Source organism: Phycodurus eques, chromosome 7 (assembly GCF_024500275.1).
Source record: "Phycodurus eques isolate BA_2022a chromosome 7, UOR_Pequ_1.1, whole genome shotgun sequence".
Lineage (NCBI taxonomy): Eukaryota > Metazoa > Chordata > Actinopteri > Syngnathiformes > Syngnathidae > Phycodurus > Phycodurus eques.
This window is the reverse complement of record NC_084531.1, coordinates 10,102,396-10,119,709: the sequence shown is the minus strand read 5'-3', so window position 1 is coordinate 10,119,709 and position 17,314 is coordinate 10,102,396. Positions and strand designations below refer to the sequence as shown.

The 17,314-nt window shown below is 40.2% G+C and overlaps 1 protein-coding gene across 1 annotated transcript in view; it reads left to right on the top strand.

Annotated features, from left to right (window-relative positions):
* grik4 (glutamate receptor, ionotropic, kainate 4) overlaps nucleotides 1-17,314 on the top strand; it is a 395,044-nt gene that overhangs the window by 175,940 nt on the left and 201,790 nt on the right. Inside the window, exon 3 of the mRNA XM_061681761.1 lies at nucleotides 88-221. Coding sequence (XP_061537745.1) covers nucleotides 140-221 — 82 coding nt within the window. The 5' untranslated portion in view covers nucleotides 88-139. The remainder of the gene's footprint in view (nucleotides 1-87; nucleotides 222-17,314) is intronic.

The window sequence follows — 17,314 nt, the reverse complement described above, 5'->3', positions numbered from 1 at the left end:
TAGCTTCCAGCAACTTAATTAGAATGCCGTCAACCATCTCTCTCCATACCTGTTCTCTCTCATTTTGTTGTACATTGTGTGTTCCAGGTGGCTGTGACAGGGGCACCCCCGGGGCAGGACCCATGAGGAGTCATAGAAGATGCTCACAGCCTGGGCGCTTCTGCTCTTCTTAGCCATGTGGGTGACAAGCACCTCTGGTGGCCCGCTCTCCTTCAGAATAGGTATGTCTGAATCTACACTTTAGTAACAAGTGGGGCTCCATTTTTTTCATAATTGTTTTGGTTAGCTCTCTGTTTTTGGACGCCTTGTTTACTCTTGCTTTTTCTTCGTTAGGTGATTAAGCAGTATGGAAAACGAACAGTTGTTCTGATTTTACCCTTATAATAGCTGAATGGAAGGGAAACGTCATGGGTATTACAAATTGCATTGACTAGCTCTCAAGGCTCCTGCTTTATCACAATGATAACTCAGCCAGAATACAGTTTAATTCGTTAAGTATTTTTGCTATGATTGATATTGTTATTATTATATTGTTACGAACGGCTATGTTTAGGAACAATTCAGGTTACGTACAAAATGTTAGTTGAAAAACTACCTCTAGTTATGTATTATTTTGGCTTTGCGAACGGTTTTGGTATGGACGAATGGAAGGATCTATGTTGTGCTTGTACTCGCGCTGCGTGACGATCACTGACTCTGTGCATAACGCTTAGATGTACGTTGAAAACTAGTCTACTCCGCAGCGTAAGGCGGAAAACTGTTCTAGCCGGAAGTTCCGCCTCAAAATCCTCGTTCGTCTAATCACAAATCGAATAGCGTTTGTGATTGACATCGTTAAAAAAAGTCCCAAAATCATTTTATTTTCGTGATCAAAGGGCTAAACAGTCAGAATGGCATCAAAGATAAAACGGGAGTGTTAGGAAGCGCTTTTCATAGATGAGCAGAAAGATCTGTGCGTCACGCAATGCAACTAAGATAGGCGCTGTATCTTTTGTTTTTTTCCTCTGTATAAGATTGACAAAAATAAGAACCCGCTCGCTGGTGATAACTTTAGCGAGGCAATAAAAAAATGATCAAAGGAAATGTGTAGCTAATTTGCAAACAGAGCAATTAATCTTTTAAATGACGATGTGACATCCCACTTTCAGATTTTTTTTTTCTGAACAAGAAAAAAAGAAAAAGAAAAGTCTCCCTCCTTCGGCTTGTTGTGCCACAATCAACCATTGAATTACAAAAGAAACAGATAAAAGAAAAAAACACCTAAATCAGAATTTCCCCGTGTTATTATGGAAGAAGGCTGCTCTCCACGAGTATCTGTAATCCTCCTTCTCATTCCCCTCCATAGTTAAAGTTAATGAGCATGAATTTATTTAGTGTTTTATTTCTTGATAATAGTGTACTTTCAGTTATTTCTATATCGCACTATATTTATTTTTAACTGCACACTGAGGTAAGGTAAAGGTAAGAAATAATGTAATTTTGGGGCTGGAACAGATTAATTGCATTTCCATTCATTTCAATGAGAAAAATTACCTACCTGTTTCATTTTATGTTTCTGGTTACAGACAGGGTCACAGAACCAATTAAGTTCGTAACCTGAGGTTCCACTCTACTTTGTATGCAGTTTGCAAACACTGACATTGTGCCATGGAGGATAGTTGGCTTAAAATGTGCACTCTTGTATTTGCTGGTACATTGTAGCTAGCTAGATTGCCGTAGAGACATTAAAGTTATTTACATTATTTTTTTAACTCTCTAGTCTACACGTTAAGACTTCTTCCTGTTTACATTCCTGTGACCACCGCTGACCAATACGAGAAGAAAAATATGTTGTTGTTTGTTCTGAGACATTTTGGTACACTTGACTTTTCGCCTTAGGAAGAATGCAAAGCATTTTGTTATTTACAATATGAAGTCATACAGTACATAACATGTATCTATGTATGTCTGTGTGGTCGACTCATACTGGCCGGAGAGTCGACCATACAGTGCTAACTGGCCTGGCTAGGTCGGCTAACCCAACAGTCTGAATGGACAATTCCACTATAACCATTTGACAGCTGTGAGCTTTTGGTCACTCACGGCCAAGGGCCATCTCGTCCAGGATCTTCTCCTTGAATGTAAGCTTGACTTTTTCTGCATAACAGAAACCTGGCAGCAGCCAAATAACTTGGTCTGCTTACGTTTGCAAACTTCGCGCCTCTGACTGCGGGGGTGTTCTTCCGATGATCGATTGCGAGAAGTGGAAAGTCTCACCGTTATCAACTCCTGTCTTCTCCACGTTTGAATCAACAGCTGTACAACTCTCTTGACGCACTGGCCGCCCGTATTATCACAAGGACCACCTCCACTCACCATGTCACTCCAGTCCTTCAACAGCTCCACTGGCTCCCGGTCCAATACTACATCTAGTACAAAATATTGATCTGCACCTTCAAGGCCATCAGTAACCTCGCCCCGCTATACAGTATTTTGCGGAACTGCTTCACACTGCCATACCCTCCAGCTCGTTCAGATCTTTGACCATTGACCTCACCATCCCTTCTGCCCGTCTGTCCACCGTCGGGAACAGAGCCTTCAGCCGCTCTGTCCCCTCGTCTTTGGAAATCACTACCACCTGAGCTCCGAAACACAGACTCATAAACCCTCTTCAAATCCAAACTCAAGACACTCCTAGTAGTAGTAATAGTAGCAGTAGTAAATTATTTTCCTACATAAAAATACAAGGTGCTATTTATTATACCTTTCAGGTACGGTTTCAAGCTGTGTGTGTGTGTGTGTGTTTTTTTTTCTTTTTTTTAACAATTTTCTCCAGTACTATTTTCCAGTGGGAAATGACCGCCCTGAACCAAAGCGAGTACAGGCAGTCAGGGTTAGAGGGTTACTTTAAAAATGTATTATACATTTTTAATATGCATGTTTTTGGAATGTTGGAGGAAGCCAGAGCACCCGTGACTCAAACCTCAAAACTGTGAGGCAGATGTGCTGACCACCAGCTCACCAGGCTGCCTAGCTTCCTCGCGGTGCTTTTAAAACCTATCCACATGACCCAGTGTTTGTTATAACTAGTGAAAATGGAAATAACTAGGACAAATTAATCTTATCAAGGCGAACTTTACAGTTACCAGTTTGAAAGTGGCTGAGGGTTCAAGTCAACAATTGGCCTCACCCCACATTAAAATTGTAATCCTGCAAAATAATCACAATTCTGACCAAATGCAATTGTATTCAGATTTTTTCTTTCTGTAACTGTAGCAGAAGCCAGTTGCCTTTTTTAAATATTGTATTTACATAACACTGTTATGTCTTCCGTTACTCCTCTAGCCAGGAGGCAATTGTGTGCAGAGGAACAATGGCAAAAATTCACAAATGCACAATTAGATTAAAAGAGTGTGTGTTTCATCTGGATGCAACACAGCACATAGCTAGGATTGCTGGTAAACCAGTTCAAACAACATGTTCCCACAAATAGTCATTTAATGCATCGTCCTAAAAATCTGAGCGGGAGAGCACATCTCGGCGGCATGAAGCATATTACATTCATATAACAATGCATTATAAGAAACAGCCGTGGTCTGTAACCTCTAGCTTTCCTTGTAGTTAAATAGTAGAATAGAACCAGTGTTTTGTACCCTTCTCTCTGGACCACTTGACTTGACAATATGATGTCACTGTAGGCTGAAGGACCACAACCAGTTCTGCTATGCTAGAAACTAACTTGACTGCTGTACACTTTTGTCCTTAAAGGCACCACACAAAGCAATATAACTCATAATATTTAAGGTAATTGGGCTTGTGGTCAGAAAAAAAAAAAAAAAAAAAAAAACATCATGTCTGTTCATTTTTGTCCTACATGCATGCACAAACACACTACCGCACACACACTACCACACGCACACACACACCTGAACCAGCAACTGAATTTGAATGTTCCCAGTGGCTCATTATCTGCTCCCATAGCAGAGTTGTTTTCAGGTTAGAGGGGAGTACATTAATAATGCAAAACTCCTTCTTACGATCCCCATGTGGATATTATAATTCTGTTGGAACATTAACTCAACCCATACATTAAACATGCTACTGTTTCTTGACTGGGAGCAGTTGCAGTGCTGTTTCAATTGGAGTTTAAAAAAAAAAAAAAAAAAAAAAAGTGTCTTTTTAAAATTAATTTCAATTTTTTTTTTTTTTTTTAAATAAGCTGCTTTAGGCTCTTTTAAAATCTCAGATGCCTATTTTCTCGAGAAATCTTATCTCGTCATTATGAAAACATTTTGTTTAAGTAATGCGAATATACAGTACTGTAGATCATTATCTTTTGTCTGATTCCCTCCAGTGCTCCAAACCTTGATCAGACTAAGTGTCACCATCGAGAAATGTCAACATGTCTTATTTTTTTTTATGTCTTTGGAGTTTTCCTTCCTGCGAGCACCGTGTTTCAAGAGAATGTGTTTTTGCTGGTATGTCATGACACCCCAAATGGCAGAGCTTGTTAACGTAGTTATATGCACCAACAAAACCGAGATTAGATTAGTCTTCCTTTGTTATTATTTTTCAAAATGTAACAGCCCTCTGTGCTCTTTTAACGCCTCCTACGCCGAAATGCACAAAAGCGCTCATGGTTTATGTTTATCTGAGTTGCATTATTGATGGCGAGGCAGTTTTTCCTCCTCTTCTCATGTAATAGACACAACTGGTGTTCAGTTGTTGTGGATTGTGTATGTATGTGTATGAATGAAACACAATGCAAAGACACATAAACACATTTAAACTAACACCAGCTCAAATCTCTGCCATTTGCACTCCTGGTGGTGGTATTTAACATGACCGCCCCGTGAGTGCTTGCCTGCCTTGCCTCCCTGGCATAATGTCACTGTCTGGCATTCACTGAATGCAGCATGGCCAAAACCAGGCGCCCACGCATGCCTCACATTCCCCAGCAGGACCTGCCAGCCTCAAATTCAATCCATCCCTGCTGTGCATTTGGCACGACAAATTTTAAATTGACATTTGTTTCCCAAATTAAATAGATGAGCATAGTCATTGTTTATGAAATGACAGATTTCTGATTAACTGCCACTTGGTTGCATCCACGGCCATGGAATAATCTGGAAAATAGGTGTAAGGAAGTGAAGCAAAAACTAATTGAGACATTGTTCTGTGATTTGTCATTACAGAAGACAAGCAATATTCTAATACCGGATATAGTATACAGTGGAACTTCCAGGTGGACCTCCAATTTGTTCTGATTTAAAAAAAAAAAAAAAAACAAATGGAAAAAAAATTTTTAGCATAATGATAGAAATGTCACCATAGTAAAACATTTATCAACTGTAATGATACTGTATATTTTAAAACAGCGGACATCGATAAGAAAAAAATGATATGTATTCCTATTGTAATTTTTCTGTTCAATAGAGAGGCGTATTAAGTTCTCACATGGAACATAGGAAAGCGACAAGAAATGTTACTTCATTGTTCTCACTAGTTTATTCTGTAAACAAATACAGTCCAGCTCAACCTTTGGCTTGGTTGAAGGCATGGCAAGCCATATGGCTATGGCAGTAAAGCAGACTCATTTGAAATGACAGTTTTAAAATACAATATACTGTACATACTGCATGTACGGGGCCCTGGGCGACAGCAATTGAGAACTGCTGTTTTAAAGTAACATTTTAACATTTTTAACAGTCTTACAAAATAATGATAACAAATAATAAGTTAACCTATTTATATTCTAACATAAATATTAGGGCAATGTGTAATGCAACTATTTATTTTCATTCTTACTGTCAAGTTTGGCAATAATGGTGGCAAAAAGGGTGGAGGACCTAAGTGCAGGGAAACAGGGAAGCAAGGCAAGAATGCAGGAAACTCAAAAAGGGATTTACTGTAATTTAAAAAAACAAAGGTAAACAGGGATCATGGAGGCAAATGTGAATATTTAAGTAAAAAAAAAAAAAAAAAAAGATTAAATCTTACCAACAAACACTTGGAATAACTCAGTACAAAAGGAAACAAGACGTGACTAGGGAACTGACTGATGACAACAAATGACATCTAACATATGACAATGAACCACAAGGACTGAAAGAAACCAGAAATCTAAATACAAGCAAACTGGCAAGACAACAAAGAACAAGTGGCTAGAAGGAGCTGATAGGTTGACACAAGGTAGAGGGCTGACGAGAACAGGTGGTCACAATAACCAAACGAGCACACAAGACATGAACGGAAAACTAGACAAAACATGAGACAAACTAAATCTAATGAAAATACCAAAAACACAGATCATGATCATCTGACAACGTTAACCAAATTTCTATACATTGGTAATTATGTCTCAGACCAAATGACAATGACGTGGGGTACCCCATGGTTCAGTCCTAGGACCCTATGGTTCAATTTGTGCATGCTTGCATTAAGCCAGCTAATATGCAGCTACTGTATATAGTGTCCTACCACAACTATGCAGGGCCCAGTTGATCTACTTGTCACTGATGGCAAGTAAACATGGGCCTGTAGATTCACTCTATCACTGCATCAGACAGATCAGAGTGTGGTTGCAAAACTATTTTCTCCAGCTAAACTCAGACAGAACTAAAATAATTGTCTGTGGTTGACAGAAAAAAGAAAGTGTTACCAGTCACACTCTTTCTAAAATGTAATCAAGTCAGAAACCTAGTGGTAATATTTGACTCAGACCTGAATGTTAAGAGCCACATTATATCAATAACATCAGCAACTTTTTCCCATCTTACATGTACTACAGAATATGATGACAAAATTCCAGTTATTACATCTGCCTCACAATTCTGAGGATCCATGTTCAAATCCAGCCTCAACTGCGCGGGGTTTGCATGTTCTCTCCGTGCCTGCGTTGGTGTTCTTCGGTCGGGTACTCCGGTTTCCTCCCACATTCCAAAAACATGCATTGTAGGTTAAGTGAAGACTCTAAATTCCCCGTAGGTGTGAATATGAGTGCGAATGGTTGTTTGTTTACATGTGATTTGTTCAGGGTGTACCCCGCCTCTCGCCCAGAGTTAGCTGGGATAGGCTCCAGCACACCCGCGACCCTAGTGAGGATAAGCGGTACGGAAAATGGATGAATGCTGTTAGGGGTTGAATCGTGTCAACATTAACACTGTACAATTGCAATTATAGCTTGAAGTCAAGTAATCACTAGTCGCATGTTTTCGCATGAACAACACAAACGTCTTACAGAAAGCGACAGGTAATCGATCTGTGCAGAAAACTAGCAGGAGTGGTTAAACGTATGGAAATATTTCACAACAAATAAGACTGGTAGCACGATGACTTGCAAAATATACAAGTCTATTCTCAACTATAAAAAGCACAAGTGCTATGCACCCATCTGAACCCGCTTCCGCTAATGCTAGCTGACGAAGCGCCTAAAGACTCACATCAGCGATCCATCAAATATCCTCCTTGAACAGAGTAAAGGCAGAGAATATACTCTAGTGTCTGTTTAGACAGTGAACCGAAAACAAGCAGTGGAGGAATAACAGCAACTTTATTGTGGAAATAAACTTTACATTTTGTCCGTAACAACACCAAAAACAAAACATCCTGCTAATGTTGCATTCAAGCCTTCATCGCACAGACACACTCCGACACACTCCTCTTCTTCCTTCCAGTAGACCTCATCACTCAGCGTTCATCCAATCACAAATCACACTCAGACACCTTTCTCTGCTTACAAGTTACAAGCTGAGAGGAACATAACAGGAGACTAACAGGTTTTTTTTTTTTTAATACTGTATGTCCACTTAGTTTTGTTTCATAGACTGACACTATGTCTTCTTCAGTTTAAAACATTTTTGTTAATTACCAGGAGCAAAGAAAAAATATTGACATATTTAGCACCATCGATCCATCCATCCATTTTCTGAGCCACTTCTCCTCACTAGGGTTGCAGGCGTGCTGGAACCTATCCCAGCTATCATCGGGCAGGAGGCAAGGTATACCCTGAACTGGTTGCCAGCCAATCGCAGGGCACATACAAACAAACATGCGTGTTTTTGGGATGTGGGAGGAAACCGCATGGTTCCGGAGGAAACCGGAGTTCTGAATTAAACCCCGGTCCTCAGAACTGTGAGGCAGACGCTCGAACCAGTCAGTTTTCACATCAATGTACACAGCATGGTACAACCCCAATTCCAATGAAGTTGGGACGTTGTGTTAAACATAAATAAATACAATGATTTGCAAATCATGTTCAACCTATATTTAAAAGAATACACGACAAAGACAAGATATTGAATGTTAAAACTGATAATCTTTATTGTTTTTAGCAAATAATCATGAACTTGGAATTTTATGGCTGCAACATGTTCCAAAAAAGCTGGGACAGGGTCATGTTTACCACTCACCTTTTCTTTTAACAACATTCAATAAACGTTTGGGAACTGAGGACACTAATTGTTGAAGCTTTGTAGGTGGAATTATTTCCCATTCCTGCTTGACGTACAGCTTCAGCTTTTCAACAGTCCAGGGTCTCCATTGTCGTATTTTACGCTTCATAATGCGCCACACATTTTCAATGGTAGACAGGTCTGGACTGCACGCAGGCCAGTCTAGTACCCCCACTCTTTTACTACCAAGCCACGCTGTTTTAACACGTGCAGAATGTGGTTTGGCATTGTCTTGCTGAAATAAGCAGGGGCATCCATGAGAAAGATGTTGCTTGGATGGCAGCATATGTTTCTCCAAAACCTGTATGTACCTTTCAGCATTAATGGTGCCTTCACAGATGTGTAAGTTACCCATGCTATTGGCACTAACACAGCCCCATACCATCACAGATGCTGGCTTTTGAACTTTGTGTCCATAACAGTCCAGATGGTTCTTTTCCTCCTTGGCCCGGAGGACACGACATCCACAATTTCCAAAAACTATTTGAAATGTGGACTCATTGGACCACAGAACACGTTTTCACTTTGCGTCAGTCCATCTTAGATGAGCTCGGGCCCAGAGAAGCCGGCGGCGTATCTGGGTGTTGTTGATAAATGGGTTTTGCTTTGCATAGTACAGTTTCAAGTTGCACTTACGGATGTAGCGCCGAACTGTATTTACTGACATTGGTTTTCTGAAGTGTTCCTGAGCCCATGTGGTGATATCCTTTAGACATTGATGTCGGTTTTTGATGCAGTGCCGCCTGAGGGATCGAAGGTCACGGGCATTCAATGTTGGTTTTCGGCCTTGCCGCTTGCATGCACTGATTTCCCCAGATTCTCTGAACCTTTTGATGATATTATGGACCGCAGAGGATGAAATCCCTAAATTCCTTGCAATTGTACGTTGAGGAACATTGTCCTTAAACTGTTTGACAATTTTCTCACGAACTTGTTCATAAAGAGGTGAACCTCGCCCCATCTTTGCTTGTGAATGACTGAGCAATTCAGGGAAGCTCCTTTTATACCCAATCATGGCACCCACCTGTTCCCAATTAGCCTGTTCAACTGTGGGATGTTTCAAACAGGTGTTTAATTAGCATTCCTCAACTTTCTCAGTCTTTTTTGCCACCTGTCCCAGCTTTTTTGGAACGTGTTGCAGCCATAAAATTCTAAATTCATGATTATTTGCTAAAACACAACGTCCCAACTTCATTGGAATTGGGGTTTGTACTTGTACGTTTTAATTTTTTGATATTATGAGGAGGACATACGAGGCGTGTCAGAAATTTTCCACGACTGGTGTCGCAAAAGATATTTTTCAAATGTAAAATATCCAAATGACACGTTTTCCCCTTTGAAGTAATCCCCCTGGAGTATAACACACTTTCCCAGTCTTCTCTGTAATGTCCTTATTCACTTCTGGGATCCTTCGCAGCTCCGTCGTCATGGCCATCTTGATGTCGCCCACTTCAACTGTAAAAGTGGGTTCCCTTGATGACATCTTGAGCTAGGAAAAGAAGAAAAGTCACACAGAGCCAGGTTGGGTGAATCGGGAGGTTACTCCAGCACGACGATGTTCTTCTCCGTCAGGAACTGTTGGATGCTTAGAGCATTGTGAGCATGCGCGTTGTCAAGGTTGAAGCAGTCACAAGTAGCACTGTCACAAATCCTACCACAGGATCTCTTTGTAAATGAACTGGTGTACCATCTGGCCCACAATTAAGGAGAAAAATGGTAGGTTGTAGTTTGGGTTTTAAATATATATCTTATGACACCAGTCCTTTTTTGACACACCTCGTACACATTACCGCCGCGTCCACAGCAAGCCCAAGACTTTCAGCCTGTCCCATCAAACTTTGCCACAGCGAATCACACTTGCATGATTTGTCATTGTAATACATGTCTCTCTATGATGATTCATTTATGTTCATCTCATCTTATAGCAGTGTAGCAAGGAAAAAGATCACATTTCCACAAAGCTCACTGTCATCAAAGCATTGAATTTTACATTGAAATCGAAATTGAAATCAGCCTAAATCGTTCATTCATTACCCAACATTGTTCACACTTGTTCCATTGAATACAAGGTAACGGTTTTCCCTGGTCTAAAGTGGAGGTACATATTTTGAAGTGCGATTCTGGCAGCGAATGGCGATGTTCATTTTAAACAGCAATAGAAACTAGAAATAGAAAGAAATATAAAAGGGTTCCTTGGGTGCTATAGTGTGGCATCCTGGTGCTAAGGAACTATTTCAAAGTGAGGTGAGGAGATTCATCAGGCCCTGTCCATAGTCAATATAAACCTTTTCTTTTTTTTTTTTTGAATTAATTGCAGATTTCTGTACGGGAACACTGTCCAGTATTTTTTGTTGGATAGCAACATGTAAAAAACAAGATAAAAACTGTATATAGGACATCAAAACCACTAAGTACCGAATAATTCTATTCATTTTGTGTCACTGATGAGGAATAAATCCATCCATTCCACATTTCACCAATTTTACAAGGAATGAGTTATGCAAAAGGACAGCCAGGGAATGTTTGAGAACAGACTATTTTCACTGCCACTGACATTTCTTGGAAAAACATTTTTCATGATTAAGTCCTGCAGGAAACATCGAGGGCCGAGCTGTCTGTATTTGTTAGTTTCACTTGCCCATTTAGTCACAATCTTTCTCTGCCTCGTCTTCTTGAGAGGCTTGTTGTCATACTAACAAAATGGGTCAGAGCACCTATCATATTCCCCGGCAGCATCATTTCAGCTCTCTTACCGATCCAGAGAACTCAAGGGACAGCTTAGAAATGTAAATCCTTTGGTGTGTCCTGTCTTGTGATCTCTGCCTATATGGTTAGCTTGCACCTTGTGATGGAAAGACGCAAGTTTTAAATACAAAGCGCTACATTGCTTCACGCCTCAATGGATTCATTGATGGAAGAAAAACCCCAGAGACCACAGGTGTCCAACTGGTGGCCCGGGGGCCAGATCCGGCCTGCCACATCATTTTATGTGGCCCGCGAAAGCAAATCAAAATCACTAATTGTCTTCTGGTGTAATACCATTGAGATATTTCCAAGCATTTCTTTGTTACCAATTCCCCTTTGAAAAGAAATGTAATAGTTGAAAAACATGTTTTTATAGGCTTCTCATTTCAAAACTGGTTATTCATCAATGTGTTGTGTTTACTGTAATTACAGTATATGAGGTAATCTTTCATTTATATGGGTTCACAGTCGTACGGCCCTCTGAGGGAAGTCATAACTGCGATGTGGCCTGTGACAAAAATTAGTTTGACACACCTGCCATAGAGAGACATACTATGTACTGTATATTGTGAACCTGTGTGTGATCTATGATCTGTGCTTTTTGAGAAAAACAGTATCAGTATCACCTATCAGTAAACGCATCCGATATGTGCTATATCATCTTTAAGTGCACTTGAAAATGATTGATACACAAAAATTGATTAGTCACTTCTGTCATCATTTCATCACATCTGATCAAAACCACCATGTACTGTATATGATGGCTTCTCTTTTGAGTATGCAGTTCAGATGCATCAGTATTCAGTGCACCAATGAGAGTAGATCCAATCTGCCATTATACATTCATATGAATGAGTACTTTCGTAAAGTTTTATTCATGTGTGTGTGTGTGTGTGTGTGTGTGTGTGTGTGTGTGTGTGTTTGGAAAGCTGATCTTCGCCACTTTCTTTTAATGAGCCAAGCTTCGATAGCCTTGGATTATGAATGTAATGTTTTGAGCAGATGGTTGACAATAAACAGAGGTAAGTAGAGTAGCTGGAAAATGTACACACGAGTTATATTACTTTAGAATAACATGACTCAAATAAAAAGTACTCAGTGAAAAAAGGTACCGAGTAACTTCTGATTTGTTATGTTTAATCAAAGTATGACCGTCAATTAGACAGAAACAAAGGATAGGAGTCTGCAACTTCAGTTATTGATCAACAATATCACTTGAACTAAAACAATAATAAATGTTATCTTCATGAAAGAAATAACAAACGGAAATTCAGCCACAAGAAATGGTAACTCGTGAAACAGCACAATAGGTTCGCCAGCCAGAGATGACATAAAATAAATAAATACATTTTAAAAAACGCAGCATGTTTTCTCAAGTTGGAAACGAGGAGTTCTTGTAGGCTGAAATGTGGACATTTTTAGGTAGACAGATGACAGCACGACATACTGTAGCTGTTCATTTTCTTAGTCATCCATCTATTTTCTTTTGGAGTTGTCTTCACTCGCGGTACAGATGAGCTGGAGCCCGTATTTGAGGTAAATGTAGATTTCTGACATGTTTCCCATAAGTCTGAAATCCTTGCTTCTGTGTCGGGCTTTGGCCTGAAGACTGTGCAATCATGTGACTGCTTGGCTCCATTTGACTTGGTCAAATAAATAAAACAGTCATGTAACACCAAGCTTCCACTGTGCCCAATAGATATCCACCACAAGCGCTAAAACCTGAAGCAAGGTAAATGGAACTTCCAGCTTTGTTTAGATATTTTTTTTTAAGAAGCTGTTTCAAAGCACCCTGGAGCACAGAGTGCATACTCATCAGACAAAAGACAGCCAAATCCCCTTCCTTCTGCTTTGCTCTGCACACTTTGGGAGCACGTGTTCAAGGATTTTTGGTGGGCTGTATTCAATTTGCTCCATTTTCTGCGCTACAAAAGCTGTGCCTGTGCTATGTTTGCTCAAGTTCCCTAGGCTGACATAAGTGGAACTGTCTGGGTGGTTTAGAGTTTGTCTCGTGATAGATGTACAGATGAAGGTAAAGCCTGGTGAGGCCATTGTAACGATTCTCAGTGGAGGAAGAGCTCGCTAAGTTAATACCCTCGCACCGCATACACCAGCCCCCATCCAATGTCTTAAATCAGCAAGCACAAAGAGATCCTGAAAACAGAATGTCCTCATAGGTTTCGTCCTGCATGTCAAATATCATGTACATCCCTGGAGAAAATGCCAGTGGGTCATTCTTGCTGGGGTTCCGAACATTTCTTTTCCCCTTATTTACTTTTTTATTATCCCCCTGACAGACCACTGCATGTGAGCAAATGTTTGTGTGTGTGTGTGTGTGTGTGTGGGGGGGGGGGGGCTATTCTCAAAATGTTTTACCAAGCTAGTGTCAAGAGATGCATGTTGTTTATACCGCACATAAACTCCATATATGCCCGGAGGAACAAACTCATGCAGCGAGGGTTATTGAAATTGAAATCAGGAGGTGGTGGAGACCAATACTGATATGACTGATACTGCTTTGCCAATACAAAGTAGTCAGCAGCAGCAAATAGTCAATTTCTCAATTGAGCCAGTGGCTTATTGAGACCAGCAACATAAGAATCATTGTTTCCTTGCCACAAGTTAATTATGAAAAAAATAGTGATTTCCCCCCCCCCCCTGCATTAAACTACAGTAGCATAGTAGACCTACTATAGTTTGAACATTAAACATAAAAATAAAAAATAAGTAATGCTTCAGTTAAAATGTATTTCACATACTATAGGTTTAACAAAAAGTTTTACCTCAATGTTTTAAAACAAACAATTCTTGAGATTAAAGATTAAATGCAAATGTATTGAATGTAAATTTTAATTACTGTACAGCTGAAATATATTAGGCAGTAGCAATGGACACTTTCAAAACTTCCAACTGCCCAGTATTTTCTTTTAAGTTCAGTTAGTGCAGTAGAAACAGTAAAATAATGCTATCACAAAAGTAGATCAACTTTTGCTAAGAATGTGTAAAAAAAAAACAAAAAAAAACTGCAACGTCTGTCCATTGCTGAGCATCTTCAGAAAGTGTGCTTTGCTTTTCATTATTTGTGATCTCACCTCAGGACAGGAAAACTGCAATGATAATCCTAGAGCAGGAAATTGACATGAACACTTCTGGCTGCTGAGAACAATATGAGAAATGAACTCAACTTTAACAAATAGATGGTAACTTATTATACACTCTACCAATGTTACAAGTTGAAAAATCTCATGGCACACCACCAAACACGTGAATACTATAATATTGATTATCTCATCTCAGTTTTATCACAATGTTTTTTACTCAATGTGTCTCTGACTTACCCTTTTGTAAATATGGTAACAATTACCAAGCAAGGATATCCAGCAGCTGCAGTAGGATCCTGATGAGTGAGAAAATACAACCACCACACACCTGTCCTTAAATACCACCTCTGGGTCTTTGTCTCACTCACGATCAAATACAAAATCTTACTGCTGTCCCACCACTGCCTTCATGGCAGTGGTGGGACACCTCAAGGAACTGTTTAACCCCCATTCCTCCACACAACACCTCCGCCCGGGACAGGCCAATCTCCCCCAGCCGCCAAGGACCAGGCTAAAAACAATGGGAGACTGCGCTTTTACTGGTCTACGAAATGCTGTCCCCGACTGTGGATGCTTTTAAAAAAGGTTTACAAAAGCACCTCTTTAAAAAAGCCTTTAGTTTAATTTTTCCCCTTTGGTCTTATACACTGCGATTGGCTGGTCACCGGTTCAGGGTGTACCCCGCCGCTCGCCCAAAGATACCTGGGATCCAGCACCCCTGCGACTCTAGTGAGGAGAAGCGGTATGGAAAATGGATGGACGGAAGGCCTTACACAGTATCTACAGTAGCTATGCTTTTATATCTACTTGTAAATTGTGGCACTTTGAGATTATTTATTCAATGTAAAGTGTGTTTATAAATGACATTCATTATTATTATTAAGTAGTTACACAAGTTAATTATGAAATCTTCTGCCATCTTTTTAAAGAGCATTTATTTGTTCTGCTTGTCACTTTAAGTCATTGTCATAGAAGGTACATTATTTGAAGCAAATACGACTTTTGTGGAACGATTAACTTAAATAATTTTCCCAAATTGACCACTGGCACGAAAAGGATTGTGCTGGACTTTGAAGCTTTCACTTTACCAGACATTGAGCATAAGAGTGGGGCAATTACCACGCATCGATATCGGCCATCCTGAGGGAGCGTTTATAATATATCTCTGGTTTTAATAAGGATTGGGTGTAGTGTGAATGTGTAGCGCAGTACAAGACCCTTAAGGGGAGACCAAACGTTGCTTTTAATGGCCGAATTGACAGAGACGAACAATGTTTTGCAATTATGCACGCGACTTGGCTGTTGAGGTTACCACATAAATGATGAAGAAAATCTGCAAACATTCCAGTCAACAGACGTGTACTGTTCGTGTTTAAATACACACACAGACCAACACAAAACCCACCTTGATGGAAGATTGTTTCCTCAAGTGGTATGTTCAAAATGAATTGAAATTCTTGTTTGCACATTTGCCCAGAAGTCCTTTGAGTGCCATGCTATAAAGCAATTGGAACTTTTCCCCAACCTTCTTACTTGAAAACACGGGTAGTTAAATTATTAACACGATAATTACAATGGATTTGATTAATATTGGGACTGACTACATATCGAAATCGGCCTAGTTCATTTAATTTTAAGTGTATTCTTAAGAGTACGGCATCACCAGTATTGATGTTTTATCATCGACCCCATGATGGTGTAGATTTCATTTTTGGAGTATTACTACTATTTATCCCAGACCCATACACTTTTCCATATGGACCCACATGTAGTAATGAATTATTTTGACCAATAATTGTAATTTAACCAGTGCAACCATAATTTAATTGGTAATTACGGTAGTAAATTCTATTCACACAGGACCAATTGCATTAACTCCTCCCATGAGACAAGACTCCATCAATCACACCGTTTATTCAGAGCTGTCATGGTTGCAAGTTTGTGTGGTGGAGTTGGTGGCAAAAGGTGGTGGACCCAAGTGCAGGGAAGAAAGGCTGGAGTGTAGCAATCTCAAAAAAGTAGATATTTTCAAAAACAAAAAAGGCAATCAAAGATCATGGAAAAATCTAAATGCTAAATTAACTAAGTCCCAGAAAATCTAAATCAATGTAACAGAGATACACTAAGAAACTCATCACTACAGGATACATGACAAAACTAGAGATACATGACACATGACATCAACATTAATGAACAGACCCGGACTGAAAGAAACCAAGGAACTAAATACAAGCAAATTGACTAACCAATGAGGCACACCTGGACTTGACATGAGTGGCCGGAGGGAGCTGATTGTTGACACAAAGGGCTGATGAGAACAGGTGAAAATTAAAACCCAAGAAATGAACATAGGACACAGGAAAACAAAACGTAACATGTCACAAAACCAAAATGAATCCAAAAACTCAGATAATGACAGTACACCCCCTTAAAGGACAGATTCCAGACGTCCCAAAACTCATAGCAAAATTCCTCCACAAGGAGGCGGGGACAGAGTCTGCCCAGTGGGGCCAGTGTGCCACGTGAGCAGGGTTGAGTGGCAGTAGTACAGGAACAGGAGCCTGGAGCTGTTGCAGCACAGAAACGAGAGCCTGGAGCTGCTGCGGCGACTGAACGGGAGCCTGTCGTGGAAAGTAGGCGCAAGAGGAAAAAGCCAGTTTGTGGATAGGGGCTTGGCTTGGCGTGGATGCTTTCGAGCCCCGCGTTTTCGTGTTGTGCAAAAGCCCCGGATTGACCCGGTGGGATATATTCCAGCCACCGAAAGCTTTAGAAAAACATATTTTTGCCGATCAAACGTAGGGATGTGGGCATGAGAAAGATGCCAGACAAAGTAACATCCATATTTCCTGGTCGTAGAAGTGAAATTTACCTGACAGGTGACATTTGAGTGGGGTGTGGTTTCAGTGTATTCAGAGGATGTACCCAGAGCATTCAAGAGCAGAGAGAACGGCTTCCCACCCCCCCAACCCCCCGCCCACACAATTTTGAAGTCTCATTTGATATACTTCGCAATTTTAAATCATTCAAAATTGGCAA